The sequence below is a fragment of the Artemia sp. Qi Xiang Cuo genome, chromosome 1, assembly GCF_049724085.1.
Source record: "Artemia sp. Qi Xiang Cuo chromosome 1, ASM4972408v1, whole genome shotgun sequence".
NCBI classification, from domain to species: domain Eukaryota; kingdom Metazoa; phylum Arthropoda; class Branchiopoda; order Anostraca; family Artemiidae; genus Artemia; species Artemia sp. Qi Xiang Cuo.
The window spans coordinates 59,391,486-59,410,351 of record NC_142794.1 but is presented as its reverse complement, the minus strand read 5'-3'; the positions used below and the strand labels follow the sequence as shown (position 1 = coordinate 59,410,351).

Sequence of the window (18,866 nt, the reverse complement as noted above, 5' to 3'; positions counted from 1 at the left end):
CCAATTTGAAACCTCTACCTGCTTGAATGGAGATTTCCACTTGAAAATAGAAACACGGCTGAGAGAAAAGGAAAGCCCATACAGTTGTTTTCATAGTTTTTGCCTAACCGGCTAGCTCGCTCGGAAAGAACAAATTTTTGATATTGTGATCGTTTATAAGAGATTCAAAGGACACATGACAACCGTAATAAAGTTCTTTGTGTTTTAATTATCGATGTTAGAACGCAGCCTCTTTAACTCTTAATAGAACAATTTGTCTAAACCATATTACAGCCATTTCCTTATTCTTTTTATTTTAGCCAATGTGTATCTTACACCTTTTCCATCTTCCTTCACTGTGAACAGGGCACTTCAGTCCCGGATTTTACCCTATATAAATTAAATATGGACTTAATGTACAATCTATCTCACTGCCTATTTTAGCGTATTACGCACCAAAATCCAAAAACGCACCCAAGTGCGCACTAAATATGGACTTTGGAGGAGGTCCATTTGATTAGATATTGAAAGTTCTAGTTCCATTTTAACAGTCAAAAGTGATTGGAGGGCAATCACCTCCCCTTTTCCCTTAAATAGATCCAATCAAAATTTTTAGATGGCCATTTTATTCCAAACAGTCCAAAGGCAAAATACCTATATCTCTGGGGTTGACTTACCCTGGTCCCTGGGGCAAGGGATATAAGTTATGGTAGTTGCCTATTGTTAACATATAAGGTTTTTATAAAAGGGGAGGTTGTATAAACTTTGGAGGAGACTCATTTGATTGGAAATTGAAAGCTATAGTTCCCTTTTTAGGAATCAGAAGTGATAAGAGGGCCACCCCCTTGAATCCTTTCCTCCCAAATTGATCCAATCAAAATTTTGAGATAGTCATTTTGTTCAAAATGGTCCAAAGTTGAAATAACTATGCCTCCAGGGTTGAAACCCCCCCCCCCCAGTCCCTGAGGCAAGAACTATAAGTTATTCCAATTGCTTATTGTTAACATGCAACGTTTTAATAAAAAATGTGGCTGTATAAATTTTGGAGGAGGCTTATTGGATTGAAAATTGAAAGCTCCCTTTTTTAAGAGTCAAAAGTGATCAGAGGGTAACCAGCCCAGCAACCCCTCTCACGTTCTTCTTTGCTCAAACGTATTCGACCATAATTTTGAGATAGCCATTTCATTCAAAATATTCCAAAACCCAAAAAACTATAACTCAGAGGTTGACAAACCACCAAAAGCCCCCAGGGCAAGGGCTGCAAGTTTCCCATTGATAACACACAAGGTTTAAGTGTCCTTTTCCAGAGTCAAAAGTGATTGGAGGGAATTAGCTCCCCCCCCCCCCGCATTCTCTTTTCCCCAAATTCATCGAATTCAAATTTTAAGATAGCCTAGCGATATTTTTTTTTCAAAATAGTCCGTCAAATAACTACGCCTCCAGGTTTGACAACCCCCCGCCCCAGCCTGGGGGCAAGTGATGTAAGTTATGAAAATTTCCAAATGTTAACCTATTAGATCTGTATAGAAGCTATTAGATCTGTATAGTTTATATGACCACCTGGTCATATAAACTTTGGAAGATATTCATTCAATTGGAAATAAATAGTTCCTAGTTCCCTGTTAAGAGTCAAAAGTGATCTGAGTGCAACCAGCCCCCCCCCCCCGCCCCCGACACCCTCAGACTTTTTCCACCAAATACATCCAGTTAGAGTTTTGAGATTGCTATTTTCTTCAAAAACAGGTCAAACAACATGGCCAAACATGCTATTTTCTTCAACAGGCCAAATAAATAGGTGAGGGGTGGGTTGAAACCCACCCCTCCCCAGATCCTGGGGCAAGGGCTGTGAGTTATGATAGTTGCCCATTGTTAAGATATAAGGTTATTATTGCATCTGATTTTATTGGTTATCTCTTATTAAGAGTAGAAAGTGATTGGAAGGAATCCAGCCATCCTCCCTCCATGTCCTCTTACCCCGAAATGTATCCAATTAAAAAATTTAGACAGTTATTTTGTTCAAATAATCCTAAGATCAAATAACTGGCCCCATGGTTGACAAACCCTCCACAACCTGCAGGAAGAGGATTATTTAATTCTGATTTACAGGGCAACTTGGATTTATGGGCCAAGGGCTGTAAATATGCAAGTTGCTTATTGTTACTTTGATACGTTATATTGTTACTTTGATAGTTTCTTTATTTTAATACTTTGTCCCTTCGACATTACTACTTTGATACTAGTTTTGATACTTTGTTGAAACTTTAGTGTTGAAAAAAAAAATAATTTTTAAAATTTTTCCAAAAAATAAGTTTTTCAATGAAAAAGCCATATTAAATTTAAGATCAGCAGAAATAAAACTTATAATAATTCAAACTCAAAACAACCAGAAATTACTATTAAAGAATAAATGAAACCCGAACAAACAGAAACTAGATACAGAATCATAGCAAACAAACATACATAAGGTACTAATATAAATGAATAAATAAATCTTAAAACGATTAAAACTAAATTGAACATGCAAATCAAGCTTAAAACAAACAAAAATCGTTTACTATCAAAGAATAGATGATACCCAAAACCAATAGAAATTGAATAAATAATGATAGCAAACAAACATACAACAGGTATTAATACAGGGTTTGTCCAGAAAGTAATAGGACCGAGTCGATTTAAAAACATTTATTGAGCCAACCATTACAATTGTTTAACAACTTTCAGAATAGGCTCCTTCTGCGTCAATGTAGTGCTGCCAGCACGATTTCCAAGCATTGAAGGCGTCACAGTATGCATCCTCCAGAATAGCCTTGAGAACCGTGGTGCATGCTGCTTGGATCCCCTCTGTCGCCTCAAAATACTTGCGTTTCATCAGCCTTTTCAGGCGAGGAAACAAAAAAAAAGTCTGGGGGGGCACATCTGGGTTGTAGGGCGGCTGCGGAAGCGTTGGGATGCCAGCCTTCGTCAGGTATCTGCTCACGAGAAAGGCGGTGTGAGCCAGGGCACTGTCATGGTGCAACTTCCAGTCGGCTGCGATGTCTTTTCGGACCCGGTTGAACCTTCGTTTGAGTCTCTTGAGCACTTCCACATAAAACTTGGCTTTGAAGGTTTGTCAAGGAAGAACAAATTCATGGTGGACGATGCCTTTGATGTCAAAAAAGACAATGAGCATCGTTTTCACTTTGGATTTGCTCATTCTTGCCTTTTTTGGGCGAGGAGACGCCGACGTGCGCTACTCGGAATATTGCCTCTTTGTCTTGGTAATCATACTCAAAGATCCACCACTCGTCACCTGTTATTACGTTATGCAAAAATTGGGGGTCACTTTCACACAAGTTCAAATTTTCTTGGCACACTTCCACTCGCCACAATTTCTGGTCGTCAGTGAGCACTTTTGAGACCCTCTTCGCGCACACCTTGTGCATGTTCAAATGTACCGAGACAATGTCATGAACGGCAGATTTTGATAAATTTAACATTTGGGCAATTAAACGAATACCTAGTTGACGGTCTGAGTTCAAAACTTGGTGCACACGAGTCACATTGTCGGTTTTTGTCGAATTCGAAGGTCTTCCAGCATGGTCTTCATCGGCAACCTCTTCCCGGCCCTCCAAAAAAGCCTGGTGTCACCGAAAGACCGCTTCTTGCTAAAGCAACATCTGGGTAAGCCTGCTTGATCATATCAAACGTCTCTGTCGCAGATTTACCGAGTTTCACACAGAATTTAATCGCGTATCTCTGCTCCAACGAACGCTGCATTTTCGGCTTGCACCACTGACAGAAAACACGTCACACAAAAATGCCTGTCCTGACTCTCCAGGTGCTCGGATACAACTGACAACTGACCAGCAGCTCGTTTGTTAGCTAGGAAAGCCCTCTACCGAATCCAGTCGGAGCGCGCACGCTTCGAAGTACAGTGGTTGCAAAAGAAAATTAGTCCTATTACTTTCTGGACAAACCCTGTATAAATGAATAAATAAATCTTAAAACGAGTAAAGTTAAATAGAATATGCAAATAAAGTTTAAAACAAACAGAATTCGCTACAAACAAGAGTTTGGCTACTGTCCCCATTTCCTAACTGTAAAAGTCTAAAGCCCAATGTGTTATTGGCGCTTTACTGAAAACTATGTGTCTTGGAAGAACTAACAACGAATATTTGATATATAATGATATTAATTGCTGAAAGCTCATTAGTTAAAGATTTTGTTTCATTATAATTTTTATTTTCAATGTTGTAATGTTTACAAAAGAAAATATCTGTAATGTAATCCGTTTTCAGTAAATTGCCAATTATGCAGTAGGCTTTAGACTTTTACAGTTAGGGAAGGGAGCAGTAGCCAAACTATTGTTTGTACAGAAAACTATATGTCCATTGAACAGTCTTGGATAAAATTATCAAAATTAAACAGAAAATTGAATATTTGATATATAATGATATTAATTGCTGAAAGCTCATCAATTAAAGATTATGTCACTGTAATTATTATTTTTATTTTCAATTTTGCAATAAGCCTACAAAAGAAAATATTTACAATGTAATTTGTTTTCAGTAAAGCACCAAAGACGCAGTAGGCTTTAGAATTTTACAGTTAGAAAAGGAGGCAGTAGCCAAACCCTAGTTTATAGTGACTTTTGTTTGTTTTAAGCTTGATTTGCATGTTCAATTTGTTTACTTGTTTAACATTTATTTATTCATTTATATTAGTATCTGCTGCATGTTTGTCTGCTATAATTGCTTATTGAAGTTCGGTTTGTTTTGGGTTTTATTTATTCTTTAATAGCAAAAGATTTGTGTTCCTCTTAAGCTTGATTTGCATATTCAATTTAGGTTGTAGTGTTTTAAGAGTTATTTATTCATTTAAATTAGTGCCTGTTGTATGTTTGTTTCCTATGATTATTTATTAGTTTCTGTTTGTTTTGGACTTCATTTATTCTTTACTATTAATTTCTGGTAGCTTTGAGTTTGAATTATTATAGATCTTTATTTCTGATGATCTTAAGTTTAATATGGTCTTCATGTTTCTTTGAAAACTCCTTGTTCAGAAATTTTTTTCATTTAATTAATTCAGAAGAAAAGGCGTCATATTAGGGTAGAAAATGCATTACATCAACATAAACTGAATGTGACAAAACATCATACTTACATTAAAGGGCTGGGCACACAAAGCTAATTTCGGGAACTGACTTCCAATTCAGCGTCGATTTTAAAAGAAATCGGCGTCGATTTGAGCTTGAAAAATTTTCCAGTTTTCGGCACCAATTTACAAAATCAGCGCCGATTTTCATCATGATCATCACAAAAAAAAATGGATACAAATAAATAGTGAGCCAGAGATGCCTGTGGTGAAAGACCCCACTACAGAGCTGAAAACTAAACTGAGAACTAAGCTGAGATCAATCATGCAACTATTAATAAACTCCAGTTGACTATTTGTGTCCATGATTCTGTGTTTTGAAAATCTTGCACAATAAATTTTTCTTTCAACCAATTTTTCTTACCGCTATCATTTGTCCATTGATGCCGAAATCGGTTCTCGAAATCAGCTATGTGCCCAGCCCTTAAGTGATAAATTATTAAGTATTGCCTCAATATAAAGTGAGTGTGACAAACAGCATACCTACCTTAAGTAATAATTTATTAAGTGGCTATTGTTCCCTTATATATTTTTTATATTCATTGCAATATCAATATAGGAAAGATTAAATAATCTTCCTATCTTTCCTAGGTGCTGTGAACTTGGGTTTCCAAAAGTTCTTGAATTGTTTACAATAAAACGATTTTGACTTGCAATTTATCAGAATATTCACATTAACACATAAAAACAATCCCATGTGAATGCTTTTACGTATAGGGGGCAAAAATGCAAGACAATCTAGGTCAGCTGGGTGCTTATTTATAACAAGGTCTTAAATAGACAGATGAGATCCAACCTGGAACCTAGTAGGCTTAGTAACATGTTGAATGAGTGGGCCCTTATCTTTTAAAGTACTATCAACACTCTTTGAAGGGTTACATTAAATGACTATAAAACAAACATTTTGTGAAAAACTTGAATGTCTCAAGTCTAACTAACAACTTCATATCCTTGATTCTCAAAATCAACTTCTTTATATTTATAACTCAGAAAATAAGAAACAAAGATATAGACTCCTGCCCTGTAATCCGTATTATATATCTTATACTGACTGGGGGAATCCAACTCTTCTTCTTCTCTTCTCTGATTCTTCTCTGATTCTCTTCTCTGAATCCAACTCTGATTCAAACTGACTAAGGGAAGCTTTTGTTCCTCCATAAATTCTCACTGGAATATTATAGAGAGGGGATTTTTGGGTTGCAAAAGTTTATGAAAAAATCACTTTAACTATTTACAGGGAGGAAAGTGGCACTATTATTAAGGGGATATCAGAGCAGCCAGGAGGATTGCCCCACCAGGCGTGATTTTTTAAACAATGGCACCTTTATGAATTACTAGATCTGCTACTACATTTGCTTGTTGGTATTTCATCTTCTCTACAAGAGCTTTGTGCTTTCCACAATCATCCTTTGGTCCATCACCATAAAAACAGACACTTCCCTCAGTTTCAAAGGGTTTCTGTAGAATATGTTGCATCAATTTGGTTGTTGGTACAGAGAAAAAGAGAGGAATGTGTGGGTGCCAGAGGGTTGTTTGCCTGTTTGAGTCTTTTCATGTTTACAGGGGGGGGGGAATATCAACTCCATAAGTGTGAGACAAATAATTGTATAGATAATCAGCATCATCCATCTGGTGAGAGGAGGAGGGGGTCTAAATGTCAAAATGTTCATACATTTTTCAAAATGCTCATATTCAGAACATACAATGCTACAAACATTAGTTTCAGTTAAAGGGGTTACAGCAGGTTTTTATATTCCAATAGACACTGCAGATGTAATTAGGTCCTAAACAATCAATACAGAGCATACTGACTGAAGGGGATTTCAGTGTATGGCACTCTGTTCATAATATCACTAATCTGGGCAGAAATATCCCTTTTAATGTCTCTTATTAGCTGGGAAAAGGTTTGAGTAAACAGATTGGTTGGGGCCAACTCCTTCTTGCAATCATCCTTGAAAGTCCCCAAGGAATAATTCACAGCAGATGCTTAGTTTTGCTATCATAGCCTGCTCACAACTAAGGGGAGGGGGAGAGTTAACTTTGCAACCAGGGCAAGGCCAAGTACAAGTGCAATAATCTTCTTATCTTTTCTAGGTGCTGTGAACTTGAGTTTCCAATGTAAATCATGAATTGTTTACATGATGTCAAATACTAGTTTCTATCCATTAAGATAGAAACTACTGCACCATACAGTCCCATAAAGGGACTGGGGAAGTCCCAATCAAAAAGAAGCATGGACCCATTTAAAAAAAACTAGCCAATCTAATATTCCAAGGACCACTTAGTGGCAAAGCTGCAACTGTGCAATGTTTATACTTACTTATATGGAGGGACAAAAGGGGTGGAGACACATTTACCACATTCTCCCAAAGTGACAATGAAAAAGATAACATTGAGGCCTATGTTGAAAAATGTAATGGCTATTTCAACCCAAGTGTCAAAACAGTGTTCCCAGCATATCTCTTCCATAAAAGAAGCTCTCTTCTATTTCCCTCAGAAATGAAGTCCAAGCTCCAGATTCTTGTCAGGACTGTGAATATGACAGAACTATTAGAGATGAGATGCAAAAAAAAAAAAACAATCATTTTGCTAGGGTATGCAAAAGCGCAAAGAAAGCAGTTAATACCATCTATCAGTCCCAACATTAAAAACCCTTAAAAAAGTGAAGAACTTTTTATTGATGGAGTAAATGCAGCTCCATCCAGCAAACAGCCATTCACAAAGACAAGCATGGAAAAAGTTCCAAAGCTGGCAGTGGCAGAATTTGACAGATATCCAAAAGCTGCCAACAAACTTCACTAGGCCATGAAAAATGCTAAGTAGCATTGTTACTATGCTACCCCACTTCTTCCACAGCAGCATAGAGATAACTATCAACAATCAACAGTTTTATAAATAGATTTTCGTGTAGGATATGGGCTTGAGCCTCAGTATCAGCTTTGAATTCAGTCAGCTGTAAGGTAAAAGCATTAAAAGAAATGACAAACCCCAGTAAACAAAGAAGAAATCCAGACCCCACTTGGTATGATGAAATACCTGTCAAGATACAACAACAACTAATCACCCCCTGAGGGAACTAACAAAACAAAAGACTATTGTATGGAAGCCTGAACATCAGAAGGCCCTTGACACAATCAAGAACTTGCTTTTCCAGTCATTTTCATTTTTGATCCAGAAAACAATGAAGGAGAAATACAGGTAGATGCCTCAAAATCTGGTCTGACAGCAACTTTTTCCCAATATGGAAACACCCTTGCCTTTGCCTCAAGGTCATTGAATGCAACAGAACAAAATTACTCACAGATAGAAAACGAGATTATGCTATAGTATATGTGTGCAAACACTACCATGTGTACCTTTATGGACAAAGATCTTCTGTCCTATTAGATCACAAGCCCCTTGAATCAGTCCCAACTCTTCCAATTGCACAGTCATTGCCAAGACTACAGAGAATTATCTTACATATCCCACCAATTAATTTATCTATCACTTTTGCAGGACATACCTGTTGCAGACACCCTATCCCATTTACACATTCCTGGAGATGAGCCTCTGCTTGAAAACAAAATTGAATCTTATGTCCACAGGCTACAGTCATAAGCCTACTACCTATCATTGGTGAGAAGTTTCTCCAAATAAGATACAAGACAACAAATAACCAGAGCCTTTTAGCACTATTACAGGTCATTCAAAACAGTTGGCCAGAAAGTCAAGAGCAAGTCCCTTTGAAAGTAATCAGTCTTTGGCATGCCTGCAATGAACTTTCTGTTGTTGATTCAGTCTTCCTTAAATGCAATCAACTACTCATATCCGCTAGCCTGCAAAGTGACATCTTAAGAAACCTACATGCTTCACACTTAACAGTGGAAAAAACAAAGCTCAGAGCTAGATCAGTTGTATAATGGCCTAGGATGACTATGGATATAGAGAAATATGTCCAAAACTGCAAGGTTACTGCCAAATTTTTAAAAATAAAACCAAAAAGAACCCCTCAACCTGCATGAAACTCCCATCTTACCATAGAAAGATACTGGCCTTGATGTGTTTTACAAAAAAAGCACATTCTACCTCATCACCATGAACTATTACAGTCATTTTTTTAAGACTGACAAGCTTTTATACAGCTTGTATACACGCCAGATCATTCACAAACTGAAACAGCACTTTGCTTGCTTTGAGATCCCATGCATCATCATGCCAAACAATGGCCCCCAGTTCACTTCTGACCTCTTCCTACAGTTTGCAAGGGACTCAGGTATTAAGCTCAAAACATATTTACCAAACTACCCAAAATCAAACGGCCTAGCAGAAATCCATCCAGATGGCTAAAGCACTCATCTCAAAAACGCAAATGTCTGGAATGGACCTAGAGCTCACACTCTTAGAATAAAGGAATACCCCAGTTTATGGTTATGCATCACCTGTCCAGCTTCTCAATGGGTAGAAATCTATGTACTCTCTTGTTGTGTACATATCAGCATTTGTCACCAGTAGTTGTTAACCATGAAGACATCCTCAGAAGCCATCATACCCAACAAGCTAATTACCTTAAAATTACCTTAAATCGCACTTGCTAGCGATATGGACGAGTCCAGTGTACGCCAGTTAGTGATGATAAGGCCGCGGGACATCAGCTTCATCCCATTGCGTGAGCCATAGTTTGGTTTCCCATTTCTTATCGAGATTGGCTTTGAAACTGTCAATGGATGGTGAACTCACTGTCGTTTTGCTCAGATCATTCCAGAGGCTTATGATGCAGTTGGAGAAGAAATGGTTCCTCTTCCTTGTATTAGCATACTTCCAAAAAAGCTTCGCTGAATGACCCCTGGTTCTTGACGACTGGGCAGGCTGAAAGAGGTCCTAATCGTCAGACTTGAGCAGTTTGTAGGTCATTATCATATCACCTCTTCGCCGACGGTATGTCAGAGTTGGTAGCTTGAGGCTCTGCAGTCGGCATGCATACTCTTTGTCTCTGAGCCCCTTTACACATTTTGACACCCGTCTTTGGACAGACTCGAGAGCCATCTGGTCTGTTTTATTAATTGGCGTGGCGACACACATTCCAAATTCTAATCTCGGTCTCACCAGGCTCTTGTAAAGTTTTGTGATTATTGCAGGGGATCTACTTGTCATTGTACGTTTGATGAGACCAAGAGTTTGGTTCGCCTTTGCTACTGCAGCTCGGGTGTGGCAGTTGAAATTAAGGTCTTTGTCTACAATGACCCCCAGATCTCTTTCAGAGGTACTCTCAGAGAGTGGCTGTCTCACACCAGTATTTGCTGACAACGAGTATTGCCATTGTGGGTTATTTCTTCCAAAATGGAGAACCTTGCACTTTTCGACATTAAACTTGAGCCTCCATATCTTGGCCCATTTGCCAAAGCTGTCAAGATCTGACTGTATTGAGGTCACACCTTGCTGAGTTCCGACAGGACCAATGAGCTTTGAGTCATCGGCGTATAGGCTAAGCTTGCTTGTAACGGTTCTTGGAGCATCATTAATATATACATTGAAGAGTGTAGGTCCCAAAACTGTTCCTTGAGGAACCCCGCTTAAGACCTCAGCTATTTTGGAGTAGTAAGCTCTGCCACCTTCACCAAAAAAATCAAAAAAGATGTTATGAAAAGCATCCCAAAGAGCTCCCATCTCTGAAAATTGGTCAACATGTCAGTGTGCAACTGATTAGGAGGACATGGCAGCCTGGTGTAATCACAAAGGCCAATACCAACCCTCACTCATACCTTATACAGACATATAATGGCAAAATTTATAGGTGGAATTCTTGCCCCTTTGCATCAACACTACACCACCAGCATCCAACAAACCACAATCTGATCAGCAGCCATACCCCAATCTGGTACCAGCAGTATGCTACCAGTATCAAACAAACCAGAGTCTGACCAAGTAGCCATACACAAAGAGACCCTGTCAAACAATTGGTGCAACCCACATGCAGCAGCAACATATTCACCAGTGGGTTCCAATCATCTCTGGACCAAACCCAATTCCAATCCCATGAATATACAAAGTTTCAGTAGTGCAGACAGTTCTAGTAACTATGCCACAAGATCTGGAAGAGTTGTATGACCACATAAACAGTTGGACCTGTAGTTAAGAAGAGCAGTCATCATAACAGGGTAGAAAATGCAGTACATCAATATAAAGTGAAGGTAGCAAAACAGCAAGTAAGCTTGCATTAAGTGACAAATTATTAAGTATTCCTCAGTATCAATGACACCTTAAGTGTCAGTTTATTAGTGATAATTTCCTTACATATTTTGTATTCACTGCAGCAGGGAAAGAGGCTAGATGTAATAATCTTATCTTTTCTAGGTACTGTGAACTTGGGTTTCCAATATAAATCTTGAATTGTTTACAAAGGTAAGGAGCAGCAAAATTTTGCTTAACAGTTTATATTCTCCACGGGAGAGGACTAGACATTAACCACAAATCCAATTTCCAAAAATATCACACTCTGTGGCTGATGATCTTTCAGCCAATTCAGGAGAGCATGCTACACACCTATCATGACCTTTGACTGGGCTGAAATGTTTGTGCTTTGACTTCCTCGACACATTGGTTACAAATAGGCCTGTTTTATTTAAAACTAAATTGGCATTTTAAATTCTTTTTTCTTTCTGATAGATTCCGGAAAATAAAAAAAAATATTTCTATGCAATTTATTTCTTGAAAATCCTCAAAGGACCCTATTCAGCCTTAAATTTCAGCTTAAATCACAAATTTGTTCTTGTTCATAAACTAAGAAAGGTGATAAGAGAGAGCATATGAGCTATAGGAGCATTAGCATGGTCTCCATAGGAAACAAATTACTTAATGTAATGAGACTTTTAAAACTTAGAAATGCTGTAGATGAAGTTTTAAGAGAAGAACAGTGTGGCTTTAGGAAGAGGAGAGGATGCATCAACCAAATTTTCACTCTTGATTAATAATTTAGAAGTGCCTGCATCATCACACCCCTTTAGTCCTAAGTTTTATAGATTATGATCAAGCATTTGATTCATGTAATAAAATACCTTTAGAAAAAGTTCAATCCTTTTATAGTATACCAGATAAATACATTAAAGCACTTAGTGTTATATATATGAATAATATTAGAGGGAAGAAGAGGGAAAATTAGGTTAGTGGCTAGTTTTGTATTGAATCAGGAGTTAAGCAGCATTGTGTTTTATCCCCATTTATATGGATCATTTTGATGAATTTTGTCCTAAGGAACATGACAAAGGATATAGGAGAATATGGAGTCAAATGGGAAATCAAAACTCTTCTACAATTAGCTTACACTGATGATTTGAGCATCCTAGACGCAATGTTAGCAAAATGAATGAGTTTTTGAGCTTTTGAGGAATGAAAGTGCAAAAACAGGTTTGAAAATTAATATTAAAAAGACAAGTCAATAAGACTGAGAATAAGTGAAGGTGATACTGGGTAACAAGAAGATTGATAAGTGTATATCTTCACTTGCCTAGGTTGAACTATCATACATATGGTGGATACAGTGAAGATTTCAAAAGTAGAATAACCAAGGTTCAAAATGTTTTTTCCCAGTTAAAAAAAAAAGTTTTGAAGAATAGAAAGGTAAGTCTATGAACCACAATTAGAATACTGGAATCAATTATGATAACAGTGGTCAAATAGAGTTCTAATACATGGGAACTTCAAAAGAAAGGAGGGGGTGGATTTGTTTAATTTTTTTTTCAAAGGAATTGTCTATAGATTGTTTTGGGTGCCCCTCTAAGTACCCATATTTCAAAGAGTAAGTTGTGTAAAATAAGAAGTTCTATCCAACTTTCTTGGACTATAATGAGAGAAAGGTTGAAATGGCTCAGATATGTTTGACAGATTAAGATTGCCAAAAATCATCCTTTTAGGCCAATGATCAAGAGTCCAACAAAAAGCAGGTCATCCCCAAATGGGATGAAAGGAGGTTGAAAGAAATGTGAAAAATTGGAACTTCTTGTGGGAGGAGGGTGATCTAAAGAAGAAGGCTCAGAATAGATAGGGGTGGAGAAGTGTCCAAAGTCTATGTTTTAATGAAAAAGAGATTAACCCTGTGATGCCTGAAGGTTCCCTCAGGAACCACAAATTTCAAATTTTTTATAATCAAAACTAAAAAAGCTAACTCCTTGGGGTTGCTATCATTGTGTGATAGTCAACAAGCTCTATTCCCAATATTTTTCTCAGTTTATGATTGTCCATTTTTTGGTGATATAATCATGGTCAAAGTAAGTTCTTTTTGCCTCCTTAGATTTTTCTGAAAGCTGGGCATGTATTTTTGTAATTGACAACATAATGATTTCTTCTAGGGCTTTTATTTCCTGGTCTTGCACAGAGGAAGGTCTAACAGTTCAAATGAAATGTCATTTGCATCAATAGTACAAAAATCAAGGGAAGAGAGGGGCCCTAAGAATCATGGTTCCTCAAGGAACCATCTGTCAGAAATGGAAACTTTTCTGGCAATTGAATGTATATAAAGTGCAATATTCTAAGATATCCCATAACCACTGTTTTTACACCATAATCTTATAATTTCTGATGGTTTGACCATGCTAAATAGTATGTGTAGCTCTGAAGAATCATCTGGAACAACTTGAGCTTGGTTGGCACTGTCAAAAGCAAAATACAAAACTTTCTGTAGATAAATTAGTAAATTTTTCTGTAGATAAAATAAGTAAGACTGAATAAGATCCTAAGCCAATATGTCTTTTCTGGGGTTGCAATGGACAGATCTACATTCACTGCACCAAAGACAGCAGAAGATGAGCACTTGACAATTATGAAGAAACCATGTTTACACCTGATTTCATTGGCAAAACCTGTAAATTTTGTTCTTTGTCCAGATGATACTTCTGAGCTGGAAGACCAGCCAAGTGAGGATGAAGACCAATCTGATCCACAGTGTGTTCCTCTAGATGAAGTTTTAGAAGAACTGCTTGAAGCTGAAATAGAAACCAGCCAAATTGAAGCCAACAACTGTGACAGTCAAGATGAGTATATAGCTAATGGAGGTGAAGAAATCTATTCCTTTAAAGTATTCCTACTTCTAAACCAATGAGAACAAGACATTGGTTGGAGGAAAGTAGGTTTTATCCCACCAGACACTGTGGAAAGATCAGCGTTGAGTACACCAAGAAATGAGTCAAGTTGTTTTTTGACAACTAAGTAATAAGCCACATACACAATCTGATGAATACATATACACTTCACAAAGATGGCAAGCATTTAGCTGTTCCTTTGGCTGACATTGAGCACTTCCTGGGATTCTTTTCATTTACAGGAATAGTTAAAATGCCTTCCTATTGCAGCTACTGGTCAAATGAAACTTCTTACTCCATTATAGCTGATGCTATACCACATGACAGATAACATACAGAAGTATTTGCATTTCAATGACAATGTGTCACAAAAGTCTCCAGGAAACCCTGGTTACAATACGATTCATAAAATATGCCCCTTGATAGAGAAGGTTTGAGCCATTTTCATGAAGATATATGCACAAGAACACAAGGTTATTGATAAGCAAATAGTTCAAACAAAGCAGTACAATCAAAAAAAAAAACACATAAGTTAGGATACAAGTTCATCTTCAGAGCAGGAATAAGTCGATCTGTATATGATTTAGAAATATTTGCTGTCACAGGATCAGTTGAAATAAGAGATTTGGGAGATGGTGCTGATTTTATCCTCTGACTTGCAAGAGGGATCCCAAACCACATGAAGTACAAGCTCTTTTGGGACAACTGGTTTTCATCACTAGACCTGGCCCAGACCCTAAATGACCAGGATATACTTACACTGACTACAGTTAGGGTAAACAGGTTAAAAGGCTTTGCTTTGGAACTAGATAGCAAAATCAAAGCACAAGGAAGAGGCTTGTATGACTGGCAGTGGAACTATGGTTGAATGTTGTAGTGGTGAAGAGGTATGATAATAAACCAATTCACTTGATATCAATCTATGCAGCTGTGGATCCTGAATATACCTGTGAGAGGTGAGATGGCATGCAAAGAATTTATAAAAGTGAAGAGACCACACTGTTTTAAGGAATACAATGGCTTCATGGACAGCATTGATCCTGCCAATATGCTGATAGAGCTGTACAGAATTGACTTCAAGTCTTGAAACAGGTGGTACATGCAAATTTTCTTTTTCTTGTTTGGCCTTTCTATAGTAAATAGGTGGATCCTGTACTGCAGATGTCTTCCTGCTGGATAAAAACCCATGAACTTGCTGCATCACTCAACAAAGCTCTATCCCAAAACAAAGAAAGTATAGTTGCTGCCAACCAGACACAATAAGACTTGATGGCAAGGAGAACTTTACAGCTTGGATAGAGAGCAAACAGAGGTGCTGAGCTTGTGTTCCAGCCAATTACAAGGTGAAGTATATAGTACAAAGTGGTTTTGTGTTTCATGCCAAACAGAAACAATTTATTTTCTTACCAAACTAGCTAGGCAATGTTTGACTATGTGCTGCTAGTGCTATATGTTGTCTATGGGAACCATTTTGTAGTTTCTTCACTTTCAGCAATATAAAAAAAATACTTGTCTATTATATAAAACACACTTGAGAAGTGAAGTTTGGTGAATGCTAATGAAATAAAACAAAATTATGATGAAAATATAATAGTTTAAAAACAACTTTAGGCTATATATTTGCACATTAGGGAGGGGGGGGGGTAAAGCATAGCATTTATTAATTGTGTAACCTAAACAAACCTATTTTAACCTAAAAAAAAAATGATTAAAATGAAATTCTTTATTAGCAAAATTGTTAAAACTACAACTTGAAAATATGCTCCCAGAATGCAGATATATCCACAAGAATCACATTAAAATTAACTCTGCCTTCTGCCACCTGCTGCATGTACTCTACTAAGCAAAAATTTAAATGATGGCAGAATGTATCTTGGTGCCATTTTGTTCCTCTACTTTGTAGAACCCCACTGTAGAACCACTGGTTTCTGGGTTGACAAAATTGTTTTTGTGATTTACTTTCAAATGAGTGAGACCTGGTTGTTCCAGCTCAGTTGTGTTGTAGCCCTTCCAACAATGGTAAATGATTCTTGAACATCAATGGCAAGGGCACCCACAGAAAATTTTCAGGGGAAGAGAGGGGGGTGCAGATACCAGAATAGCAGGGATTGGAGGAGAAATAAATTCTGTGGTAAAAACACTGGCCACCAGACTGATCATGATATCTTTAGACTGATCATATTTCAAATAGTGACATTTTTAGCTTGACAAAATATGAGCAAAAACCAAGACCAAACTGACTCCTGGTAGGGCACAATAATGTATATACATAAATCTTTCTTTGTTTATTAATTCTAAAATGTGGTAAGCTTTATCAAGCTTGTTGTACTATTGCTAGGGCATAAGAATGCCCTTGAGAGTATTTACTCTATACTCTCAATTGGGTTCTGGTCTCCTTTAGATAGATAAATAATGACCTATATTGAGTTAATCTAAGAATTGATTCTAAACAAGTTTCATAGCAGTTCTTAAAGACAAAACAAAAATAAGAAATTATTTTTCTTTGATTAGTTGTTATACTTCTACTTTCTCCCTACTCTGGTCGACATTCCAAGGGGGCCATGCCCCCCCTGCAGGCGCCCATGATCCATGGTGAGACACTATATTCTATCACTAGTCAAAGCAAACTAACCAGTGTTCTCAAGAAACACATTAATAAGGAACTAAAATGAACTAGGTCAAGAATCCCATAAATATTGAACTTTTCTTTGTCTTTGAGATGGTTACTGATGCCTTAGCTCCTAATTTAATAAATCACAAATAACCTTCACAATTTTGCCAATAATTTAGGCTATTATATTTTCATCATATTTTATTGTCATCAAACTTCACTCCTCAGCTGTATTTTATATAATAGACAAGTAGCCTACCTAAAAAAATTGTCCTGACATTTTGTCCTGGAATGACCTTAAATAAAGCACCAAAACAGGCACATAATTTGTTCCTCTCTTCTTTCAATATTCAGACATCAAAGGGTTAAAAGCTCAAATTAAGGTAAAATGTATTTGTAAGAATTCAGAGAGGCATAGACCTGCTATTTATGTAATCATCAGCCCTAGAAATAAAAATAGGTTATGGGCCAGATTACATAGTAACTTGACAATACTTTCCCAGGTTAAACTTGGGTAAATATCTACCAAATCATATTATTGAGTTAGGAATAAAGTTAATACACCATTCGATGCCTTTTTTTATGCTGATTACAAATATAACAAACATTTCTATCAGAAATGAATTTAAGCCCCCCCCCCCCCTATATATACCTAACCCTGAATTGGCATATATATTGGCAAGGTATTTTGTAACTATCTCCCTCTAGAGGGTCCTGACCTTAGATGACCTTTAGAAATCTGTGTGTTATAAAAGTGAAACATTGCAAAATAGAACTTCTGCTTAAATGAAGTAAAACAAAATTGTTTTCGAAATAAATAGTTTATTTTTTATTTCTAAACAAAATTGTTTAGAAATAAATAATAATAGGCCTAGCCTAATAGCCTAATAATAATTTCTTAATGTGTTTAGGAAAAAAAAACATTTATATGGCTTAAAATTTGGTATTTGTTTAGCCTTATGTCACCTGATAAGGAGACATGTTAAGAAAACAATTCTTACTTTAAAATATGTATGATCCTAGTTCTTATACTATCCAAGGGGAGAACCTTTATCATCAAGTCTTTCCTCTAAAAATCCTTCTTTTTCCAGCTTAAGAGAAAATGTTTCCTAAAATCACCACGTTTTTTATTCAATACTTAAGTCTTTTTAAATTGCTGCCTAATAAGTTCTTTTACAGATAGCATTCATGCCGGTCTTTTTAAAACTTTTTTTTTAAGAGCAGTGGCGAAGGGCAAATATCAAAATATGAACGCTAAAGACCGGTATGAATACTATCTATAAAAGAACTTATTAGGCGGCAATTTATAGCGGCAATTTAAAAAGACTTAAGCATTGAACCTCAGCAGCGTGGGTTTTGAAAACTTTTTATTTAAAACTGGAAAAAGAAGTATTTTTAGTGGAAAGACTTGATGATAAAGGTTCTCCCGTTGGATAATATAAGAACTAGGATCATTATACATATTTTAAAGTAAGAATTGTTTTCTTAACATGTCTCCTTATCAGGTGACACAAGGCTAAACAAATACCTAAAATTCTACTCAGATAACAGGAATTGCATTTTCAGAACTAAAGCCAGAGAAAAGGAAACTCATAGGCTAACTGAAAATCAAGGTAGGCCTAAAATATTGTTTTGTCAAAATTTCAATAGGTAGGCTTATAGACTTGTCATGTAGGCAAATTTCAGGACCCTCTAGAAAGAGAAGGAGTGGATGTAGGTACTTCAAAATACCTTCCTGGGACAATGGCTACTTAAGCCTGTAGACCCATTTCTGAAAGTTTCATTTTTCCTAACCTACCCCTTTCCAAGATAGCCAAAAGTAGTAGAAGTAGATTTTACCGTCTTATCACCTAGCTAAAGTACTTTTACAGATAGCAAGAAGCCCCTTAACTAAAATGTTACCCTTAAAAAGATTAAGAAAAAACTGAAAGCTCAATATGCTTGGCTTGTTTTACCTATATCCTCTATTTGTTTGCCTTGGTGGAATTTTGAAAACGAACACTTCATTTTTAACTAAGATTATACTTTCATAGTCTTCCATTATCCAAATCCCAGCTTTCAGCTCTTCTTCTTCTTCTTCTATTTAACAG

The 18,866-nt window shown here is 36.8% G+C and overlaps 1 protein-coding gene across 1 annotated transcript in view; it reads right to left on the bottom strand.

Moving 5' to 3' along the window:
• Positions 1 to 18,866, bottom strand: part of LOC148956538 (NECAP-like protein CG9132) — a 38,326-nt gene extending 19,460 nt beyond the window's left edge. The window contains exon 1 of the mRNA XM_089085936.1: positions 18,732 to 18,866. Within this exon, the coding sequence (XP_088942062.1) occupies positions 18,732 to 18,817 (86 nt within the window). The 5' untranslated portion in view covers positions 18,818 to 18,866. The remainder of the gene's footprint in view (positions 1 to 18,731) is intronic.